Here is a 21,258-nt window from a genome sequence, read left to right as displayed (position 1 = left end):
GAGTGGATGTATTCAGTATGGGGGGACAATTACAGAGAGAGGGAGGTATACAGTATGGGGGCCTTACTGCAGGGGGATGTATACAGTATGGGGGAACAACTACAGAGGGAGGGAGGTATACAGTATGGGGGCCCTTACTGCAGAGGGGGGTGTATACAGTATGGGGAAACAATTACAGAGAGGGAAAAGAGGTATACAGTACGGGGGGCCTTACTGCAGAGGGGGGGATGTGTACAGTATGGGGTGGGGCTACAGTGTAGGGGCATACTCCATTTCACCAAAAATAAGACCTACACCAAAATAAGCCATAGTCTGTTTTTTTTCCTAATTAAAAAAAATAATACAATCTTTTCAGAGAGACAGGGTATGGGTAGGGGGTCCCACATTTGGCAGCTACCATGGCCTGGTCCATAAAGCTTTTTAGACATTGACTCTTGGACCAGGACATGATTTCCCCTGACCTAATGGATACATATCTGGGGAAACACTGATATTTCAGCTACCTACCCAAAATATCCCAATTAGAAGGTATTTTCATGCTAGATATTATATACCAAGAAACTAGAAGCATAAATGCTCTGGTGTTATTCCTGTGGAAGCACAGTTACTCTATCATGTAAGAACATAAGTCATTAACTCACAACAAGGAACTGCATGGAAGGGACAGCTTCACTGTCAGGCATTGGGTTGGGTTCAGGTTGAAGGACAGGCTCACTCATGATAGGATCGGTCACATCAACTTTCTTATTATCTTTGTCATCAGTAATTTTTCTGCCCAAGTCTTCAGTGTACTTCCTACGTTTTACCTGGCGGTTTGACCGGTTCTAAGTGAAAAATAAAAAAGGAAATTATTTAAAATTTTTGGTCATCTATCCTATAATTACTTAAAAAGGAACTTGTCATTACTTCAATACTGCTGAAGTACTACACGTACAGATGAGTGCAACAGCAACCTGCAACTGCGTACATCTTGCGTATACATAATATAGATATTTAGAAATATAAAACTGCTATAGAAAAATGATGGGTTGAGGCCAAATGGAAACAGCCCCCCCCCCCCCCCACATGCAGCAAAGAAACGCAATAAATGGAGTGTTTAGTGCAATTCAGTGTCCACTGATCATTTACTCTCTATGGGGCTAACTAACGCTTCTGAGTTCAGCATTTGGCATAGTTTGGCAGCTCCATAGCGAATAAATGGAGTGCCAGTCTTGGTGGTCTAACATTATACTTATTTTATTGCTGTGTTCTGACTATCAATGGGGGTTCCAACAGTTGAACCCCCAGGGATCAGCTTGTTATCCCCTATTTAATGGCAAGCTCAGATTAGCCTTCAACAGCATTTAGTGACCTGCTTTATGGCGAGACTCATGGATGTAGACAAAAAAACATCTACAGACCTCAATCTTTGTATGGGACACACACGTAAGCATGTTCTGTAACCTCTGTGACCTGGGCAAAGGTCATTCTACAGGGAGAGGGAGGCTGAGCTGTAAGTTTCATCTATTGTCTCTATCTTCTGGTGTCAAATTTCGCTGTAACATTGTACAGATTTTTATCACAGACAGAACAGGAGGTCTTAAGCCCCTATTACACAGGGGGATGGAGAGGAGCAAACAAGCACTGACCGGTTGCTACAGAAACAAAGTTTTTATTTTAGACATAATGAGGGAGATTTATCAAACATGGTGTAAAGTGAAACAGGCTCAGTTGCCCCTAGCAACCAATCAGATCCCACTTTTCATTTCTCACAGACTCTTTAGAAAATGAAAGGTGGAATCTGATTGGTTGCTAGGGGCAACTGAGCCACTTTCACTTTACACCATGTTTGATAAATCTCCCCCAATAATTCTCAGGTGTGTTATGGCCTTAGGATGAGAGTAGAGTACCTACCTGAACGCTATCTTCATCCTCCACTGGAGAAGCTTGAGATGGCAAAACCTCAGCTTCAGAAGACGGGTCACGCTTTACTTTCTTACCCACAATGAGAGTGATGGTACTGGAAACAAAAACGAGACATTTGTTGTCAAAAGGACCCATCTATACAGGAGATATAGATCTATTTTTTTTTTTTTATTTAAAGTTGGCATATACATTGTTCGGCCATCAGTTATCAATTCCACACGCCACCCATTCTCCCCATATACGTTCAGCATGGACAAGCAATCCTGTGTTCTCTATGATGAGGTTTAAGCAGCAACCAGAGAGATCTGGATGCGGCTTATCTCTCCCAGAACAAATTTTCCATCACACCTGACCCCTATCACCACTAACATCATCTGTCATTGGTCTTTTGGGAGAGCCCCATACACCTTATGGCTATATTCACACTACGTAAGTTCTGCAGAAATCACGGCCGTTGTTACAATGGCTGTGATTTGTGCGGTACTTACGTAGTGCTGCAGGCTGAGGGAATACACATGGTATACACTCCAGCCAGGATACCTAGCGGCGCCATGAGAAACTGACATGTCAGTGCACAAAGTGGAGCGAGCGGCTCCAGACGCAAGCTCTATTGTGTGCAGAGGGAAGTTCTGATATGGTGCATGGATGTGCCCGCACCAGAACTGCAGTACTGGCCGGGATGATCTTTTCTGAGACCGGCCGTTCCGTGACCCGGCCGGATTACGGAACGGACGGTCTCTTACTACATGTGAACATAGCCTATAACAACAACAACAACCCTTAAGTAAAGAAAAATAAAGTCCACACCATGTGTCACCTTGTTCTTGTATTTAGACAAACAGCTATTTGGCTAATGAAGGAAATATCCGAATACAGGGTGACTGCCTATTTGCTGTTTGTCACAGCATGATATTGCATCAGTATTACAGATCCTCCATAATACCGATGGGCCGTCTTCTAGAAAGTAAAACTACCTAGGGATAAAACAGCCACTAGAGGTCCTATGGGTATTATTGAGTGGAGACGCTGAACTGTTCAACTTCTCCAGCCGCCGGGAGTCAATTGCAGAGCGTTCAGGTTCAGAGATTAGTGACAAATTCACACAGTTCAGCATCTTAGCTCACTACTACTTACAGGTCCAAACATGGCTTGTCTTGGTTGTCTTTTAAGCAAGCTCAAACAGGAGAACATCCCTTACAATAAATTATATTAGGTATATTAGGTTACAGGTCATGTTCTATATCCATGTGTGGACAAGCTCAGAACTAAACCTTTTTGTACATGGTTACCTAGACTTCAACTCGCTCTTTGACCTTCGCATCACATCATCAGCATCGGCACTTGGAAGTTCGTCTTCATTTAGGACACGTGGAATATTTTTCACTCCTCGGGCACGAGCCATGGCAATGGCCTCAGCCACAATGCGGTTTGCTTTCTCCTGTTTCTTTTGATTCTCCAGTTTACGTGATTCGTCTACTATAGAATGTAAAATATACTGAACCTCAACCATAAAAAACAACAATTTTTATTATATCCCTTATAATCCACTTTCAACAGGTAACAACTAGGCTACTGAAATATGTATGCTTTAAAGTGACACTGTCACCCCCTTTGTGCATTCTGACATCTCTACACAGGCGTAAAGGGTAAATTTAGCGTTTTTCATACTTTATTTTATATCATACGTCATGGTGCTTGTTCAAGTAAAAAGTGACCTTTTATCAACTGCAGATTGTATTAAGAGGGCGTGACCTCGCGGCATTAGCGCCACTTAACCCCGCCCACAACTGCACCATTGACCCCGCCCCCTTGACCCCCATTGGATGGCCGATGTAAAGGGGGTGGGGTCTAGACCTTTCGGCCAGCCTGTTCCAATGGCCTGTGAGGGGGCGGGGCCAACTGTGGCGTTGTGGGGTGGGGGCTAAGTGGTGCTAATGCCGCGAGGCCCCGCCCACTTAACTCAATCTGCAGTTGATAAAAGATCACTTTTTACTTGAACAAGCACCATGACGTATGATATAAAATAAGGTATGAAAACCGCTAAATTTACCCTTTACACCTGTGTAGAGATGTCAAAATGCAAAAAGGAGGTGACAGTGTCACTTTAAAGAGATCAATTGTTAATTTTATTCTTTTAAGAAGTAATTTATAGATTGTATGGCTACCTTCTGGCGGGGATTTCCGAGCCTGTCATGCGGTGCATCACGGCACGGGGAGAGGTAAGTTATAATTGTTTATTGTGTTCCCCCTGCCGCCTGTCACTTTTTAAAAATTGTCAGACTTCTCCTTTAAGGGCCTTTTACACTAGCCAATTATCAGCCAGGAGCATAGCTAGAAATGCTCCTTCAGCCGATAATCGGCCTGTGCAAAAGTGACAGTAATCAGCCAATGAGCGTGAAAAATGCCAGATTGTTGGCTGATGGCATCTTTCGGGCAGCTTTTAAAATTCATCATTATGTGTATGCATATCTGTGCTGTCACTTTCCACGGCGACAGCATGTATAGTCTTAAACAACCTACCTCCAACTTTCATTGCTGCCGGGCTAGCTGTGAGATTTGCCACTTCATTGGTGTTTAACGCCTTCACCACAGACAAACTTTGTGGAGCACCTTGAGAGGAGCCAGCCTGGCAAGAAATACATGTAGTGCGGCAGGCATCAGGAAACGTTCAAATTTACTGAGAAAATTCTTATGATGACTATAAAATACAGCGCCCTTTCCCAGCTGGTTACCCGTCATGTAATGAGGAAAGTAAGCAATAACATCCTGACTTCCAGCAGTCACCACTAGGAGGAAGCACCTACAGATCCGAAGAGCGATCCTCTGCAGCCCCGGATACCTGGTGGGGATTTTTCTCTCTTTATTGTGCATATAATATATGTAATAGTTGTATTGTTTACCTTAAACACAGGTATTGGTTGGTATATGGGCTGGCTTATGAGCAGACTATGCTTTAGCATGAGAATAATTCAGAAACATTACTCTTGTTGCAGCACTGTATTATTCAGGATCCTCTCCTTGGGATAATTTTATTTTATGGGGGCTACTGGCCTTGTCAAGCTTGTTTTTGCAAGATGGTGATTTAGTAAATCAGTCTACATGCTGTAAGTGCCACTTGTATTGTAGGCTGGGTATTTCTGGTATTCTGACTGCATTTATGTAGTTACTACTGCTGGCAGATTTGTAGCTGCTGATCTTAACCCATTTTATGTCATTTAGATTTTTATATATTTTACATACACTTATGTGACAAATAGTGTAAGCTTCATTCTTATTTTTTGTCTCTGTGAGGCTAGGTTCACAATGTGTTTTTCCATCCGTTTTTGTACAGAAAAAAGTTGTCAACCACGATTTTGTATTTGTAAAAAAAAAAAAAAAAAATCAGTTTTTTAAAAACTCTTATCAGAGAAGATGTCACATGTGAATCCAGCAAAATCAAGAAAAGGAAAACTGAACGGCTATAATTAGAGGGGATGACCCCACGAGTCACTTGGTGCAACTGCACTGTAATCACTTATATGGTTTTTAAAGGTTACTCACAGGGTTTAGCATGTGATGCTGTATTGGCTGGTGGTCACACTCCAACTCCTCCTCCTCCTCCTCAGTCTCTTCATCCATTTCCTGAAATAAAAGATTAAACAGAGATTAAAAATTTGCACAAATACATATAATTTTAGGGAAGTACAGCAATAACACTTACCTCTGGGGTCTCCCATTCTGAAATTTCACTAGAAACGTCAACACTGGTTCCAACAGAAAAATCTTCGTCAGACTAGAACCAAAAATAATTATAATATATATAAGAAGTTTTACTGCAGATGAATGACTGCTTTCAACACTTTCTATGTATTGAGGCGACATCCACTGTGAGGCTATGTTCACACTACGTAAAAGTACGGCTGTGGTTGCCATCAGCAACAACAGCCGAACTTTGCACATGTGTGCACATTGCCTCTCCTTCTATGGGATCCCGGCCAGACCCCGGACACATCGTATACGCTCCGGCAGGGATCCCAAGCAGCGCCGCAAAGAACTGACATGTCAGTTTTCTGCGGCCGCAATTCAGCGAATTATGGCCGCAGAAAGACCTGTCAGTTCACACAATAAAGAGAGCGGCTCCGGCCGCTTGCTTCATTGTGGGCTATGAGGAGTTCTGATGCAGGCGCGCGCTGATGCGCCCGCATCAGAACACTGCGGCCAGAGAGATAATCCGGCCAGCCTGGATGATCTTTGCAGAAACCGGCCGTTCCGTGACACGGCCGGGTCACGGAACCGCCAGTCTCTTACACCGTGTGAACATGGCCTGAATCTGCCCCAATATCCACATGTAAAACATGCAATTTTTGCAGCTTATCTGTGACAGATCTGCATGAAAAATTCTAACACTAGTGAAAGTGTCCTAATGTTCTGTACTCAGTCCAAGTGCCGAGAGCAGCACAAGGTGTGAAGGCAGCCATGCATACATGCCGTGACAGCATAGGCTGGCTTCACATATGTCTGGCAATCAGACACCATCCATGGTGGTCATGGATGGTGACAACAGATGACACAAGCTAGATATTTTGGGTCAAACATGCCATCTGTTGCCCCATAGGCTGAAACAGGTCCTGACTACAGACAAAAACACCCATCTGGAATATTTGCCATGTGGCACGAATTTTAATAGATGATAAATACACAGGAGGGTGGGATACATCAAGACTAGTGTACCGGCACCTCCAAGGCAAAGAGGGCAAGCTCTAGCCATCATGGGTTGACACATACTGATCCACCATGTAGCTTTAATTCTGCCTTATGCTAATACATGTCTTAAAAGAGAAGTCCGGCGAAAATTTTTATTTAAGTATTGTATTGCCCCCCAGAAGTTATACAAATCACTAATGTACACTTATTATTATGGGAAATGCTTATAAAGTGCTTTTTTCCCTGCACTTACTACTGCATCAAGGCTTCACTTCCTGGATAACATAGTGATGTCACGACCCGACTCCCAGAGCTGTGCTGCTGGACAGGCCCCATAGCGATTAAAGTTTTCCTGCCTTTTGTCCTCTGTCTACAAGCAGCACTCTGTCCCTACTCTGTAAAACATCCCTTTTGATCATGTGAGTCGGGTGAAAACTCAAATCAGAGAAGATGTCATAGAAACATAGAAGACTGTCGGCAGAAAGAGACCACTGGGTCCATCTAGTCTGCCCTTTTAGTATTTTCTTTTTTATTATCTTAGGATAGATATATGTTTATCCCAGGCGTGTTTAAATTCTGTTATTGTAGATTTACCAACCACCTCTTCTGGAAGTTTGTTCCAGGTATCCACTACTCTTTTAGTAAAATAATATTTTCTCACATTGCTTCTGATCTTTCCCCCAACTAACCTCTCACTGTGTCCTCTTGTTCTTGAGCTCAGTTTTTTACTAAAAACACTTCCCTCCTGAACCTTATTTAGTCCTTTAACATACTTAAAGAGTCACTGTCGTATTTTTTTTTTTGCAGAAATCAATAGTCCAGGCGATTTTAAGAAACTTTGTAATTGGGTTTATTAGCCAAATCTGCCATTATCTGCATGTAAAAAGCCCTTTCCCAGGTCCCCCCCCTCCTTCCTCTTTTTCATCCACTCTGAAAAATCTGAAAATTGTGACTTGTTGCAGGAGACGTCCCCTGTCTGCTCTAGGGAGAGGGGAGGGGGGAGGAGGAAGGAGGGAGTTAGCCGGCAGCAGAAAGCAGATAACAGAGGATTACAGGCACGGAGCTGGGTGACAGCTGTAATCCGAGCTCAGACAGGTCACTGGTGACTGTCACAGGAGATATCCCGTGAGGGATTTGTAGATTAACTCTTTGTTGTCCTGTTTTGGTCTTTTCTTTAGCTCTCTCCATAGGAGAACAATGAAGACAGGGGGGAGAGCTTCAAACTGCTTTTTCATGATAAAAATGCATTTTTCGGATAATAAACCCAATTACAAAGTTTCTTAAAATCGCCTGGACTATTGATTTCTGCAAAAAAAAAATTCACGACAGTGACACTTTAAAGGTTTCAATCATGTCCCCCCTTTCCCTTCTTTCCTCCAGACTATACAGATTCAAATCTTTAAAGGCCCTATTCCACGGAACGATTATCGTCCGTATTCGGACGATATCGGCCGCTACGGACGATAATCGTCCTGTGGAATAGAGTGCAACGATCAGCCGACATCGTTCATGTCGGCTGATCAACAAGCAACTGATATAGCAGCGATCTGCTGCCGTCGCTCCGTTGAATAGGAGCATCGGCAGCAGACGCTGCTATATCCTATGGGCTGCCCGGACGTTCAGCGATCCTCCGAGCAGCTCCCCCGCAGCCCCTCCCGCACTTACCCGCTCGCTGCAGCCGCGTTGAATAGTGGCGGCAGCGAGCGGGGAACGAGGAGCAAACGAGCGCCGAGAGCGCTTGTTTGCTCCTCTAAACGACCCGTGTAATAGGCCCTTTAGTCTTTCCTGATATGGTTTATGCCTTACACCCTCCACCATTTTTGTAGCCCGTCTTTGGACCCGTTCAATTTTATCAATGTCCTTTTTTAGATGAGGTCTCCAGAACTGGACACAGTATTCCAGATGTGGCCTCACCAGAGCTCTATACAGCGGGATCACAATCTCTCTCTTCCTACTGGTTATACCTCTAGCCTACTGGTTATACCTCTATGTCATATGTGAATCCCTGATGGGCCAGTAAGATAGAAAAGAAAAGTAAAATTGAACGGTTATGATTAGAGGGGACAGCCCCTACGAGTCACTTGGTGTAACTGCACTGTGATCAGTTTTAGAAAAGGTTACTCACAGGGTTTAGCATGTGATGCGGTATTGGCTGGTGGTCACACTCCAACTCCTCCTCCTCCTCCTCCTCAGTCTCTTCATCCATTTCCTGAAATAAAAGATTAAACAGAGATTAAAAATTTGCACAAATACATATAATTTTAGGGAAGTAAAGCAATAACACTTACCTCTGAGGTGTCCCATTCTGAAATTTCACTAGAAACGTCAACACTGGTTCCAACAGAAAAATCTTCGTCAGACTAGAACCAAAAATAATTATAATGTATATAAGAAGTTTTACTGCAGATGAATGACTGCTTTCGACACTTTCTATGTATTGAGGTGAGATCCACTGTGAGGCTATGTTCACACTACGTGTGCACATTGCCTCTCCTTCTATGGGATCCCGGCTGGGGCGTATACACATCGTATACGCTCCGGCAGGGATCCCATGCGGTGCCGCAAAGAGCTGACATGTCAGTTTTCTGCGGCCGCAATTCAGCGAATTGTGGCAGCAGAAAAACCTGTCAGTTCACACAATGAAGAGGGCAGTTCCGGCCACTTGCTTCATTGTGTGCTATAAGGAGTTCTGATGCGGGCACGCGCTGATGCGCCCGCATCAGAACACTGTGGCTGGAAAGATTATTCGGCCAGTGCTACAGTAGCGGCTGGGATGATCTTTGCAGAGACCAGCCGTTCCGTGACCCGGCCAGGTCACAGAACGGCCGGTCTCTTACACAGTGTGAACATGGCCTGAATCTGCAACAATATCATCTCCCAGAGCTGTGCGGGCTGTGGCTGCTGGACAGGCCCCATAGTGATTAAAATTTTCCTGACTTTTGTCCTCTGCCTACAAGCAGCACTCTGTCCCTACTCTGTAAAACATCCCTTTTGATAATGTGAGTCGGCTGAAAACTCTAATCAGAGATGATATCATATGTGAATCCCTGATGGGCCAGTAAGATAGAAAAGAAAAAGAAAATTGAACGGTTATGATTAGAGGGGACAGCCCCTACGAGTCACTTGGTGTAACTGCACTGTGATCAGTTTTAGAAAAGGTTACTCACAGGGTTTAGCATGTGATGCTGTATTGGCTGGTGGTCACGCTCCAACTCCTCCACCGTCACTTCATCAACTTCCTGTAAAAAAAGATTAAACTGAGATTAAATAATTGCTCAAATACATATCATTTTAGAGAAGAAAAGTAATAACACTTACGGCTGGGGTGTCCCATTCTGAAATTTCAACACTGGATCCAACAGCAAAATCTTCGTGGGACTAGAACCAAAAATAGTTATAACATACATATAAAGTTTTACTGCAGACTTACAGCAAGTGCGAGTGCAGGACAATGTGTGAAGGCAGCTCTGCATACATGCAGTGACAGCATAGAGTCATAGGCTAACTTCACATATGGCTGGTGATCAGACACCATTTATAGTGGTTATGGATGGTAACAATGGATAACATAGGCTGTTGCCCCATAGGCTGTAATAGGTCCTGACTACAGACCAGAAGACTATCTGACATACTTGCCATGTGGGATGAATTTTAATTGATGATAAATACACAGCGGAGTATCCATATTGATGCCTGGGGCTTGGATTATTGCTTTGCAAATTATATTGTATTGGTCTATGTAAGTGGTTTGTTTACAGTTAGCTTTTTTAATTGTATTAAAGTAGTTAGCATATCAACTCAAATGAGAGGTCTGACTAGTTGCTATAGCCTTAGGGCCCTATTACACAAAGCAATAATCGGTCGATTATCGCTCCGTGTAATAGAGACAACGATCAGCCAATGACAAGGATCATCAGCTGATCGTTGGTTTAGGTTTGGACCTAAAATTGTCAGGCACTGCAAATGCAGGGAATGGGAAGCTGCAGAGCACAGGAGAAAAGACCAGGACCGGGGAGAGGTAAGGTATGAGGTGTTTGGGCAAGGGGTGCATGGACATTACTAATTATGTCCATGCAGCCCTTACTGCCCAATTATCGACAGTCTTAAAGGGGTAGTGCGGCGTTTCAAAATTATTCACTAAATAACACACATTACAAAGTTATACAACTTTGGGCTATGTTCACACTACGTATATGTCCGGCCGCATATTTTTCACGGCCGGACATATACGTGTAAAACTCAGGCTGGAATTTACGCAAGTTGCGGCCGGCTACGTACGGTCCTCGAACTTACGCCCGTAAGCTACGTACGCTTCCTGAGCGGCGTATGTAGCGATCTGACAGCGGTCTTTTACTTGGATATCTTCAGCTAGCCCCGGATACCCCACAGAACCTTTTGGATCGGCACAAAAAGGTGTAAAAATGAAGAAATCACAACTACGTACGGGACCGCATGTTACGCTACGGGCGTAAGTTACAGCACAATGGTCCCAAAACAATGGTCTGGTTCATTTTTTACGGAGCCGCATACGATCCGGGCGTAAGTTCGTACGTAGTGTTAACTGTGCGGCCGTAGATCGTATACTTTCCATTGTACGCAAACTACGTAAATCTCCGGCCGCTTATTCACGGAGCGTGCTACGGCCGGAAAGTTACGTAGTGTGAACATAGCCTTGTAATGTATGTTATGTATGTGAATGGCCCCCTTCCCCGTGTTTCCCCCCCCACCCACGCTAGACCCGGAAGTGTGATGCACTATACTCACCCGATTCGTGTCGACCCCCGTCCGCCATCTTGGGACAATGATGTAATCTTCGGGAGGCCGGCCGAACCGCTCCATCCGTCCCTCATGCCGGCCCCCCTCTGCCACGTCATTAGCTGCTCAGCCGCGATTGGCTGAGCATAACTGTGCTCAGCCAATCGGGGCTGAGCAGCTGATGACGCGGCAGAGGGGGGACAGCATGCTGGACGTATGGAGCGGTTCGGCCGGCCTCCCGAAGATGACATCATTGTCCCAAGATGGCGGACGGGGGTCAACACGAATCAGGTGAGTATAGTGCATCACACTTCAGAGTGTGATGGGGGGAAACACGAGGAAGGGGGCCATTCACATACATAACATAGATTACAAAGTTGTATAACTTTGTAATGTGTGTTATTTAGTGAATAATTTTAAAACGCCGCACTACCCCTTTAAGGTCCAGTAATAGGTCCAGATCTAGCAGTCTCGCAATCGGCGCTCGTTTACTAAAATAATCCGGCCGTGTAATAGTTCCCCTAGGATTAAATTATAGTACCTGAACGCTATCTTCAACCTTCGCTGTAGATGGCAACACCTCAGCATCACAGTTATCAGAAGACGAGTCGCACTTTCTTCTCTTACCCACAATAGGAGTGATGGTACTGGAAACAAAAAGGAGACATCTGAGGACCGGTAATGGAGCCGTGACCATATACTGGCTGGTGTTGTCCCAGTAAAAAGTGGTTGGAAATCCTTGTTCTAAACAACAATGGAAGCACAAATTGTAAATAAACTGTCAGCAGAAAAATCTCGTCTGCCCCAGTATTATTTTCTTCGCAGTTTTATTTCAGGTTAGATTATTTGGTTATCTTCACCATGCATTTTTACTGTCTGTTTAACTTATCCATTTTATGGGAAAAAAAAAAACGAATGATAAAAACTGATCTTTGCCATGTCTTAGGATCCGTTTTCCATTTTTCTTTTTGTACATGGTTACCTAGGCTTCGACTCGCTCTTAGACCTTCGCATCGCATCATCAGCACTGACACTTGGAAGTTCATCTTCATTTAGGACACGTGGAATATTTTTCACTCCTCGGGCACGAGCCATGGCAATGGCCTCAGCCACAATGCGGTTTGCTTTCTCCTGTATCTTTTGATTCTCCAATTTACGTGATTCCTCAACTATAGAATGTAAAATATACTGAAACTCAACCATAAAAAATAACATTTTTATTATACCCCTTATGATCCCCTTCAGCCGGTAACAATAACTAGAATACTGGAATATGTATGCTTTAGAGATGAAGTATTAACTCTATTCTTCTATAAGACCCAAACCACAAAGTCAACAATCCTTAGGGTATAAACCCACACACCGTATACGTAGCGTATTTACTGCTGCGATACGCAGCAAATACGCAGCAAATACGCAGCAAACACGCAGCAGATTAGATCTAAATAACTGAACACAGCATCAAATCTTCACCATCAAATCTGCTGCGTATTTGTTGCGTATCTGCTGCGTATACGGTGTGTGGGTTTGTACCCTTAAAGGGAATCTGTCAGCTGTAATTCATGTTTAAAACAGATAAAACTATTAGATGCTGCTGGGTCAAGGAGACACATGGTACCTTTCCTGTATGCAGCTGTGCCTCCAGAATGTAAAGAAATGCTTTTATTCTCTGGTACAAGGCTTCAGAGAGGCTTTACCAAACTCCTAATGCTGGAAGCTGAAAGCTTCCTCTCTTATCCCCCAGCTGACTGACACCTGGAAGCGTCCCAAGCAGAGTCAGGTGTGGGAGGAAGGAGTGAGGAGGTGTTACAGCTTGCTGCACTTCAGTAAAGCCTCTTTGACTCTTCTTACTAAATATAAAAGCATTTTTGTACGTTCTGGAATCACAGACAGATATATGAAAGGTATCATGTGTTTCTCTGATCTAACAGCTGTTCAGCATTATTAGGGGGTTGGAACATGAATTGCAGCTGACAGATTCCCTTTAAAGGAAAACTAACAGCAGGTTAGAATAACCTTGCTTGCTGTAATGTTTCCATAAGGCCAGGAACACTGAGAAAGAAAGTAATTTTCTTACCTTCATCGCACCAAGGACTGTAGCCTCGCCCCCAATGCTGTATCTCCTCCCCCAGTGCTGTAGCCCCCCCCCCCCGAGTGCGCTAAACTTTTTAATTAAAGGGGTACATAGTTTTTTTTATTTACCATCCCTCCTGAGTCTGTCTCCGTTTGAATTTCCTGCTTGTTGCATGTCCCTGAAGCTCCAGTTGGTGGCTTCATTCTCTCTTTACTTCCTGGTTTGAGGTTTCCCATGATGCACTTTGTCTCCTGTGATGTCTAACTGACTCTGTTAAACTGTTAGATGGCTTACATCTTGTTCAGCCAATCAGAGCTAAGCAACCTGAGTCATCTGACAAAGGGAGGCTGGCCTAACAGTGCTTAGACCCGCCTCCCTCTTGATGATGTCATTGTCACAAAATGGCTGCCACAGAGCAGCCTGGGGTCAACAGTCATTAGGTAAGAATGAGTTTACTTCAATTCCTGGTGGGGGACTGAGGAAGGAAAAGATAGGGAAGGGGGGCAGATAGGTGATTGAAGCATATTACATAGTTATATAACTTTGTAATGTGTTTCAATTACTGGGAAAAAGCTTTTCGCTGGAGTACCCCTTTAACATATAATGCCACTGAGGTTAAAAACAACCTTCTTCGGAATTCCCAGTAATTTTTTTTTTTCTTTTCAAAAACGACAACACACTTGTCCTCAGTTATGGGTGTGGGTTTTGAATCCCAGTTCTACTGCCAGTAAGTATATTAGTCTCGAACAACCTACCTCCTACTTTCATTACTGCCGGGCTAGCTGTGAGATTAGCCACTTCATTTGTGTTCAACACCTTCACCACAGACAGACTTTGTGGACCACCTTGAGAGGAGCCAGCCTGGCGAGAAATACATGTAGTGGGGTAGGCCTCAGAGAATGTTCAATGTACTGAGGAAATTCTTATTATGACTATCAAACACAGCGCACTTTCCCAGCTGGTTACCAGCCATGTAATGAGGAAGGTAAGCGATAACATGACTTCCTGCAGCCACCACTGTGTTTTCGCAACTCACAAAGCCAGAAGTGGCCTCACAGCGGTGACAGGGTGGTGGTAAGTGCTGACAAAGGGTAATGTCACATCAGTCACCAGCCTCCCCTTATGATAGACACATGTACATTATGTGCCTCTAATTTCATACTTCTCCCACTATATACACAGTGGGGGAGAGTTATCAAACATGGTGTAAAGTGAAACTGGCTCAGTTGCCCCTAGCAACCAATCAGATTCCACCTTTCATTTTCCAAAGAGTCTGTGAGGAATGAAAAGTGGAATCTGATTGGTTGCTAGGGGCAACTGAGCCAGTTTCACTTTAGAGTGGATTCACACGTACCGGATCTGCAGTGGATTTCTCACTGCGAATTCACAGAGAGACCCACTGCGGATCCAGTACTGTGAAGGTGAATGGTTCCCTTACACGCAGCGGATCCGCCGGACCTGGACCCTTTAACCCCCGCACCACTGGCCGAAAGCCCGCCCGCAGCTCGTTTACTGATTGGCTGAAGAGGAGTGAGGGAAGCCGAGAGCCTTATACAGGGGTTAAAGGGGCCGGGTCACATACACGCAGCGGACCCATTCACCTTCACAGTACTGGATCCCCAGCGAGTCTCACTGCGAATTCGCAATGAGAAATCCGCTGCGGATCCGGTATGTGTGAACCTACCCTTACACCATGTTTAATAAATCTCCCCCAGTATGTAGTATACACTGTATACACAGCATGAATTGCCATTAATGTCAACTTCCTAACCCCTAAATCAGCATAAAGAGTATAATGCCCCTTTTTATTAAAGGGAACCTGTCACCAAGACAATGCTATTTAATCTATCGTCATCATGTTATACAGAAGCAAAAACTGAGCAGATTGATATATATCTTTGAGGGAAAACATTCAGCACAACTTATAACTTGATTGAATTCCCTGCTCATTCGGTGATAAGGAGTCCAGTGGGCGGGGTCACTTACCTGCGGCTGCAGGAGAACTTTAAGAGGTACTGAAAGCCTCTGAGTGCCTTGCGGACTTACAACATGTGCCTGCTGTCCTCCAGGTGCTACAGCCATGACGCCAGGTGTCTGCTCTACAATCTGGAATGTCTGCGCTGTCTGTCCCGCTGCCCCAGGCTGCTGCACCTGCAGCTGAATAGTGACCCCTTTAACTGGTTGTCCCTGGGTAGTCTCCGCCTTGGTCAGGGAAGCCAACTGGTTTCCTTCAAGTTTTCCTGGAAGACCACTTAGAACCACACGACGCACTCCAGACGTACCCTGTGCGGGTTTTTGTAGCACAAGTGTAATGCGTTTACAACCCCCCTGAGGAAAGAGGAATGTATAGAAGGTAAATAAAAAGCATAAAACATAAGCACCAACAAAAACATGGCCTAGTAAATTGGAAGCCATGCTTCGAGCAAGCAAAAGCAACTCACTATACAGAGATGTATACAGGGGGCAAGCTAGGCCAATTGTGTATTTATGTAGCTTTTTGTTTCTGTGTTCACTTTTATTTAACACTATAATGACATATTAGCCCCAGTAACAGGGGCATTACAGGAGATCTCTGCAGCTTCCCAGTGATCACATGATCGCCAGACCATGAAGTGTCATGGCTCCTGCTGAGCAGAGTAAACAGTATTTTTTCAGGTAATAAATTGTCCCTGCTGTCTTTCTGCAGAGCCAAGTTATTGCTGACAGTCTGCTCTCCTCTACCATTTCCCGAATCCCACTCTCGCTGTTCCAACAGCTCCCAATGCTTGGCTGTTTGGATGAGCAGGAACTTCCTTGTGTCAAGCAATGAGCAGAACCATCGGAATGGCAGCATCAAGGACAGCAGTGCCTGGTAAGTACTGTTTTAGACAGTTCTCTGGACAACCCCTTTAGGCTTAGGAGACATGAAGAAGAGCTTTATACCAACCTGAGCCTAAGGGTCCTATTACACAGAGCGTTTTTTTAACGATTAAAAACTAACGATAAACGATTGCAAACGAGATTTGTCATTAACCTAAAATCGTTCACCATATTACACAGAATGATGGTCATTAGTTCCCATAGTTACTACGATCGTTATTGTGATCGAGCAAAACAATGGACAATGTGCAAATACACTGAACGATTAGGCAAAAAATGCAGAACTTGAGCAAACGAATATGGAATTACAGCGAACGATTAACGATAATTTTAGGTTCAGATCTAAATCAACGATCAACGACATACTAAAAACGAATAAACTATTTAGACAATCCCTTTAATTTATACTGCTGGAGCACACATATCCCCTGTTTACACAGAGGGATGTGTGGCCGGTAAATGCCACACAAAAGATGCCAACAGTCGACAAGTGGGCATTTTACCCATTCGTCGGCTGATTGTTGACACTTTTATACAAGCCGATTATCAGCTGCCAATAGCTCACATAGCTTAAAGTGGTGTCCAGGACCTCGGGGAGAGGTAAATATACTTTATTCTCCCGCACTCTCCCTCTGATTTTCCATTTCAGAGCTTGGATTGTCCCTGGAGACATGTGAAACCTCAGTGGGGACATCAGGAAAGCCGAGATGCTTCAGCTCAGCACCGATGTGCCCCAGCATCACCCACCCCCTCTGTGTCAAAGCAGGAAGTAAGTGGGGACACAACGGTGCCAAACTGAATATTCGGCAGGTGGGACAACCCCTTTAACAACATCGCGGCACAGGTATATTGTGTACTGCTGTAAAGCTTTTGTTTATACTCTGTAAGGTGTTCATGTGACCTTAGTCAGAAACTAGTCTCCAAAGTGGCCAAAAAATACAGTGTAAAACAGGATGAACAAAAATATATGTACACATTTTATCCACTACCTGCTGAGGTGCAGAGGTCAGTGTATCTCCCGGTATCACGCCAGTGTTTCCATCTGTGCCAGCTGGAGCTACTGAAGTACGTACTGGTTGCAGCAATAGTTGTTGAACAGGTCTCACTCCAGGTTGTCCTCCAACAGCTGGATTTGGAACTTGAGCCAACATCGTATTCCCAGATACAATAGACGCCCCGGGTCTCAGCGGAGTCCCTGTGAGCACTTCGGAAAACGTTACTTTGCCTCCATTAGCTGCCTTGCCTGGAACCAGTGTCTTGATCTGAGTCACAGGAGAACCACTGACCGTTGTGGAAGTTCCCATAACAGGATTACCTTGGTTTAAAGGTTCCGAAATGGAATGGGATGGAAGCACTGTCTCTACTAGCGCAACAGGGACAGGAACATCCCGCAGGATTGGCGGCTCTGGCCGCTGCTCATCTGTAAAAGGTTGTTTAGTGGTGAGCTGTTCTAGAGGCTCTAGAACATTACCCAAGCCAAGGGCTTCATCCATGGTGTCAGGTCCACTACGAGTAAATGAATCACTAGTTAAAGAATTTAGACCAAATAGACTTGGTTTTATCAAATAGGTCCGTAACAGGGTCTGCCATCATAGACTTTTTCTCAAGGAAAATTTTGTCAAAGATGCCGAGATGCGAGAGAACGTGGACATCAGTCACTGGACGATGTAATAAGTAAGAAGCCAGGATGGTAGTCTACAAAGAAAAAGATAATAAAGATAAACTATTTATAACATTTTAATCACTAATGACCATATGCCAGTCGGATAATACCTAAAGGGGCATTGACACATTCCCTGCACAGTCTGCAATTACGGATGATGTTATATGCTATATGGGAGGGGGAGTACAGGGGGGGCTATATACTACTGGGGAGCACAAAGCGGGGGCCTATATACTACTAGGTGAGCGCACACGGGGCTACATACTACTGGAGGAGCGCACAGGGGGGCAATTTACTACTGGGGGAGCGCACAGGGGGGCGATATACTACTTGAGGAGCGCACAGGGGGGCGATATACTACTCGGGGAGCGCACAGGGGGGCGATATACTACTCGAGGAGCGCACAGGGGGGCGATATACTACTCGGGGAGCGCACAGGGGGGTGATATACTACTGGGGAGCGCACAGGGGGGTGATATACTACTGGGGAGAGCACAGGTGGGCAATATACTACTGGGGGAGCGCACAGGGGGGCGATATACTACTGGGGGAGCGCACAGGTGGGTGATATACTACTGGGGGAGCGCACAGGTGGGTGATATACTACTGGGGGAGCGCACAGGTGGGCGATATACTACTGGGGGAGCGCACAGGGGGGCGATATACTACTGGGGGAGCACACAGGTGGCCGCTATACTACTGGGGGAGCGCACAGGTGGGCGCTATACTACTGGGGGTAGTCACTCCATTTGTACCTAATTTCAAAGGTATGTTGAGAGAGAAAAAAAATGCAAGTTTTCCCACTAATAATCATCAATTCTGTATGTAAATAGTTCAACAAAGTTTGGGAAAAGTTAACAAAACAACACATTTACTACTAATGTCCAGCTCGGACCTTCACCTGACAATAGTACCCCTGATCTATAGGGCTCAACCTCTCCAATGTTCAGAGACAACAGAAGGCAATCCAACAAAGTGATACAAGCTGAGTTCTCAGTAGTGGGCACATATTAGAAACCTGATAAGCCTGCTTGAACAGATGTGTTTTAAGGGCACGTTTGAAGTTTTGGGTATTGGAGGTGAGATGATGATAAAATGTGAGCTCTGGAGGCTACAGTACAGGGCTCTTCATCAGACATGGTATAAGACAATAACTGAAGAACCACAGATTTATACACAAGAGGACACAGAGAGAAATCGCTGTCAGGTCCCCACGTGAGGTAGTGCCAGAAACTTGCACTGTATTTAGGCAACCGTATATCAAGTGGTTATCACTAGTATTGAGCAAACTCGCTGAAGGTTTGTGATCTGTAATGTTCATCCAAACCTGAACACTTGCCATTGGGCTCCCAGCACCTGGAAAAGTTGGATGCCGTCCTAGGAATGCCAGGAAGACATGAATACAGCCACAGGCCGCAATCACGAGACGAGTCGGGTACAGACGTATACACAGGCCGCAATCACGCGACGAGTCGGGTACAGGCGTATACACAGGCCGCAATCACGCGACGAGTCGGGTACAGACGTATACACAGGCCGCAATCACGCGACGAGTCGGGTACAGACGTATACACAGGCCGCAATCACGCGACGAGTCGGGTACAGACGTATACACAGGCCGCAATCACGTGATGAGTCGGGTACAGACGTATACACAGGCCGCAATCACGTGTGACATGCTGGGTACAGACTTATACACAGGCCGTAATCACATGTGACATGCTGGGTACAGACTTATACACAGGCCGTAATCACATGTGACATGCTGGGTACAGACTTATACACAGGCCGTATATTCTAGCAAAGAAACAGCGTCCACAAAGTAGATGAACAAAGTACCGTACGTTTATTGCAACATATCTGAGTAAATTCTGCATGTCAGCCAGCATTTGGCCTTTTTTTCTAGCATACCGAAAACTAACCAACGCCTATTATTAGAGATGGACGAAATTACAGTAATAAGGAAGCAAAGCACTTCCTCATCTCTGCGATCCGCTCCTCAGCTGCTTCCTTACAACTGACTGCCGCTCCTCCCCAGCTGCCTTACAACTGACCACCGCACCTCCCCGGCTGCCTTATAACTGACCGCCGCACCACCCCGGCTGCCTTACAACTGACCGCCGCTCCTCCCCGGCTGCCTTACAACTGACCACCGCACCTCCCCGGCTGCCTTATAACTGACCGCCGCTCCTCCCCGGCTGCCTTACAACTGACCGCCGCTCCTCCCCGGCTGCAATACAACTGACCGCCGCTCCTCCCCGTCTGCCATACAACTGACCGCCGCACCTCCCCGGCTGCCTTATAACTGTAAATACACTGTAATTACAGCAAATTCGCTAATCTCTCCCTATTATTATTATACACCCCATCTAAATCTGATAACCAATCCCAATAAGAGCTCCAGCCCCAACATACACATTGTCCAGTGTGACTGTATATACACAGAACATACACCATAGTAAACAAAGCATGTATGAGGAAGTGGCTGCAGAGTCAGCACTGTATACTACCTTCTCTATCCCAGTATATGGCAGCTCTGGGGCTTTTCTTCTCCAACACAAATCATGTGCTGCACCAGCCAGGAAACCTCCATGCTCCGTCTGACAGATCATGTGACCAGATCAGCTGACATTCAACAGGATCATCACTATGCCATTAGAACACATGACTAAGGCATCAGGTAGCCTAGTACTGACATCTAGTGGATGTTGTGCTCATTGCACAACACAATAATAAACGTATAGACTCGGGAGGTTCGCCACTGACCTCTAGTGGATATTATATGAATAGCACTCAGTTCAAGTATAAAAGCTACATACTGTATATAGCATAGATAAGACCAAAGCCAGTACGTAACATAGTAAAACGAGTTCAATGCAGGCGTAGGTGTGGAAATGTGTATGTATATGTATGGGGACATGCATTATATGTGAAAGTTCTTAATCTATGGTCATGGATAGCACAGTCTCACTGTAGAGAACCCCCATGTAAACCACCCACAGAGACTATGGCCATCTAACCTCAATATGGAGTGCCAATTGTGTCCTCCCAAGGGATCACCATACCAGATCAATGGTTCAAATTACCCCTATGCCTGGGACCTACTGAAAAGAATAAAATACCCCCTATGCCTTAGCATTGGAGGCACATGAGATCAGAGGCCTTAAAGTGACTGTACCACCAGGCCCAGGCTGAAGCACTGGAGGCCGGCCGACCCACCCCCCAAGTGGGAAGAAACCCCAGCCCCTACATGACGTGACTCCATTAAAATCAATGGAACCCTATCATAGAGGGGCTAGGGTTTCCTCCCACTAAAGGT

At 45.1% G+C, this 21,258-nt stretch overlaps 1 protein-coding gene across 1 annotated transcript in view; it reads right to left on the bottom strand.

The window, feature by feature from the left end:
• LOC138768743 (uncharacterized) overlaps positions 1–20,538 on the bottom strand; it is a 35,230-nt gene extending 14,692 nt beyond the window's left edge. The window contains exons 1-16 of the mRNA XM_069946697.1: positions 20,450–20,538; positions 17,266–17,971; positions 15,404–15,745; positions 14,173–14,278; positions 12,326–12,512; positions 11,885–11,990; positions 9,907–9,966; positions 9,756–9,827; positions 8,877–8,948; positions 8,714–8,797; positions 5,606–5,677; positions 5,446–5,526; positions 4,426–4,531; positions 3,195–3,381; positions 1,894–1,999; positions 642–824 (exon numbers count right to left, since the gene is read on the bottom strand). Of these exons, the coding sequence (XP_069802798.1) occupies positions 642–824; positions 1,894–1,999; positions 3,195–3,381; positions 4,426–4,531; positions 5,446–5,526; positions 5,606–5,677; positions 8,714–8,797; positions 8,877–8,948; positions 9,756–9,827; positions 9,907–9,966; positions 11,885–11,990; positions 12,326–12,512; positions 14,173–14,278; positions 15,404–15,745; positions 17,266–17,769 (2,268 nt within the window). The 5' untranslated portion in view covers positions 17,770–17,971; positions 20,450–20,538. The remainder of the gene's footprint in view (positions 1–641; positions 825–1,893; positions 2,000–3,194; positions 3,382–4,425; positions 4,532–5,445; positions 5,527–5,605; positions 5,678–8,713; positions 8,798–8,876; positions 8,949–9,755; positions 9,828–9,906; positions 9,967–11,884; positions 11,991–12,325; positions 12,513–14,172; positions 14,279–15,403; positions 15,746–17,265; positions 17,972–20,449) is intronic.
• Positions 20,539–21,258: the final 720 nt, after the last annotated feature.

Source organism: Dendropsophus ebraccatus, chromosome 12, assembly GCF_027789765.1.
Source record: "Dendropsophus ebraccatus isolate aDenEbr1 chromosome 12, aDenEbr1.pat, whole genome shotgun sequence".
Taxonomy (NCBI): domain Eukaryota; kingdom Metazoa; phylum Chordata; class Amphibia; order Anura; family Hylidae; genus Dendropsophus; species Dendropsophus ebraccatus.
The sequence above is the reverse complement of the archived record's forward strand: the minus strand, read 5'-3'. Positions and strand labels throughout refer to the sequence as shown.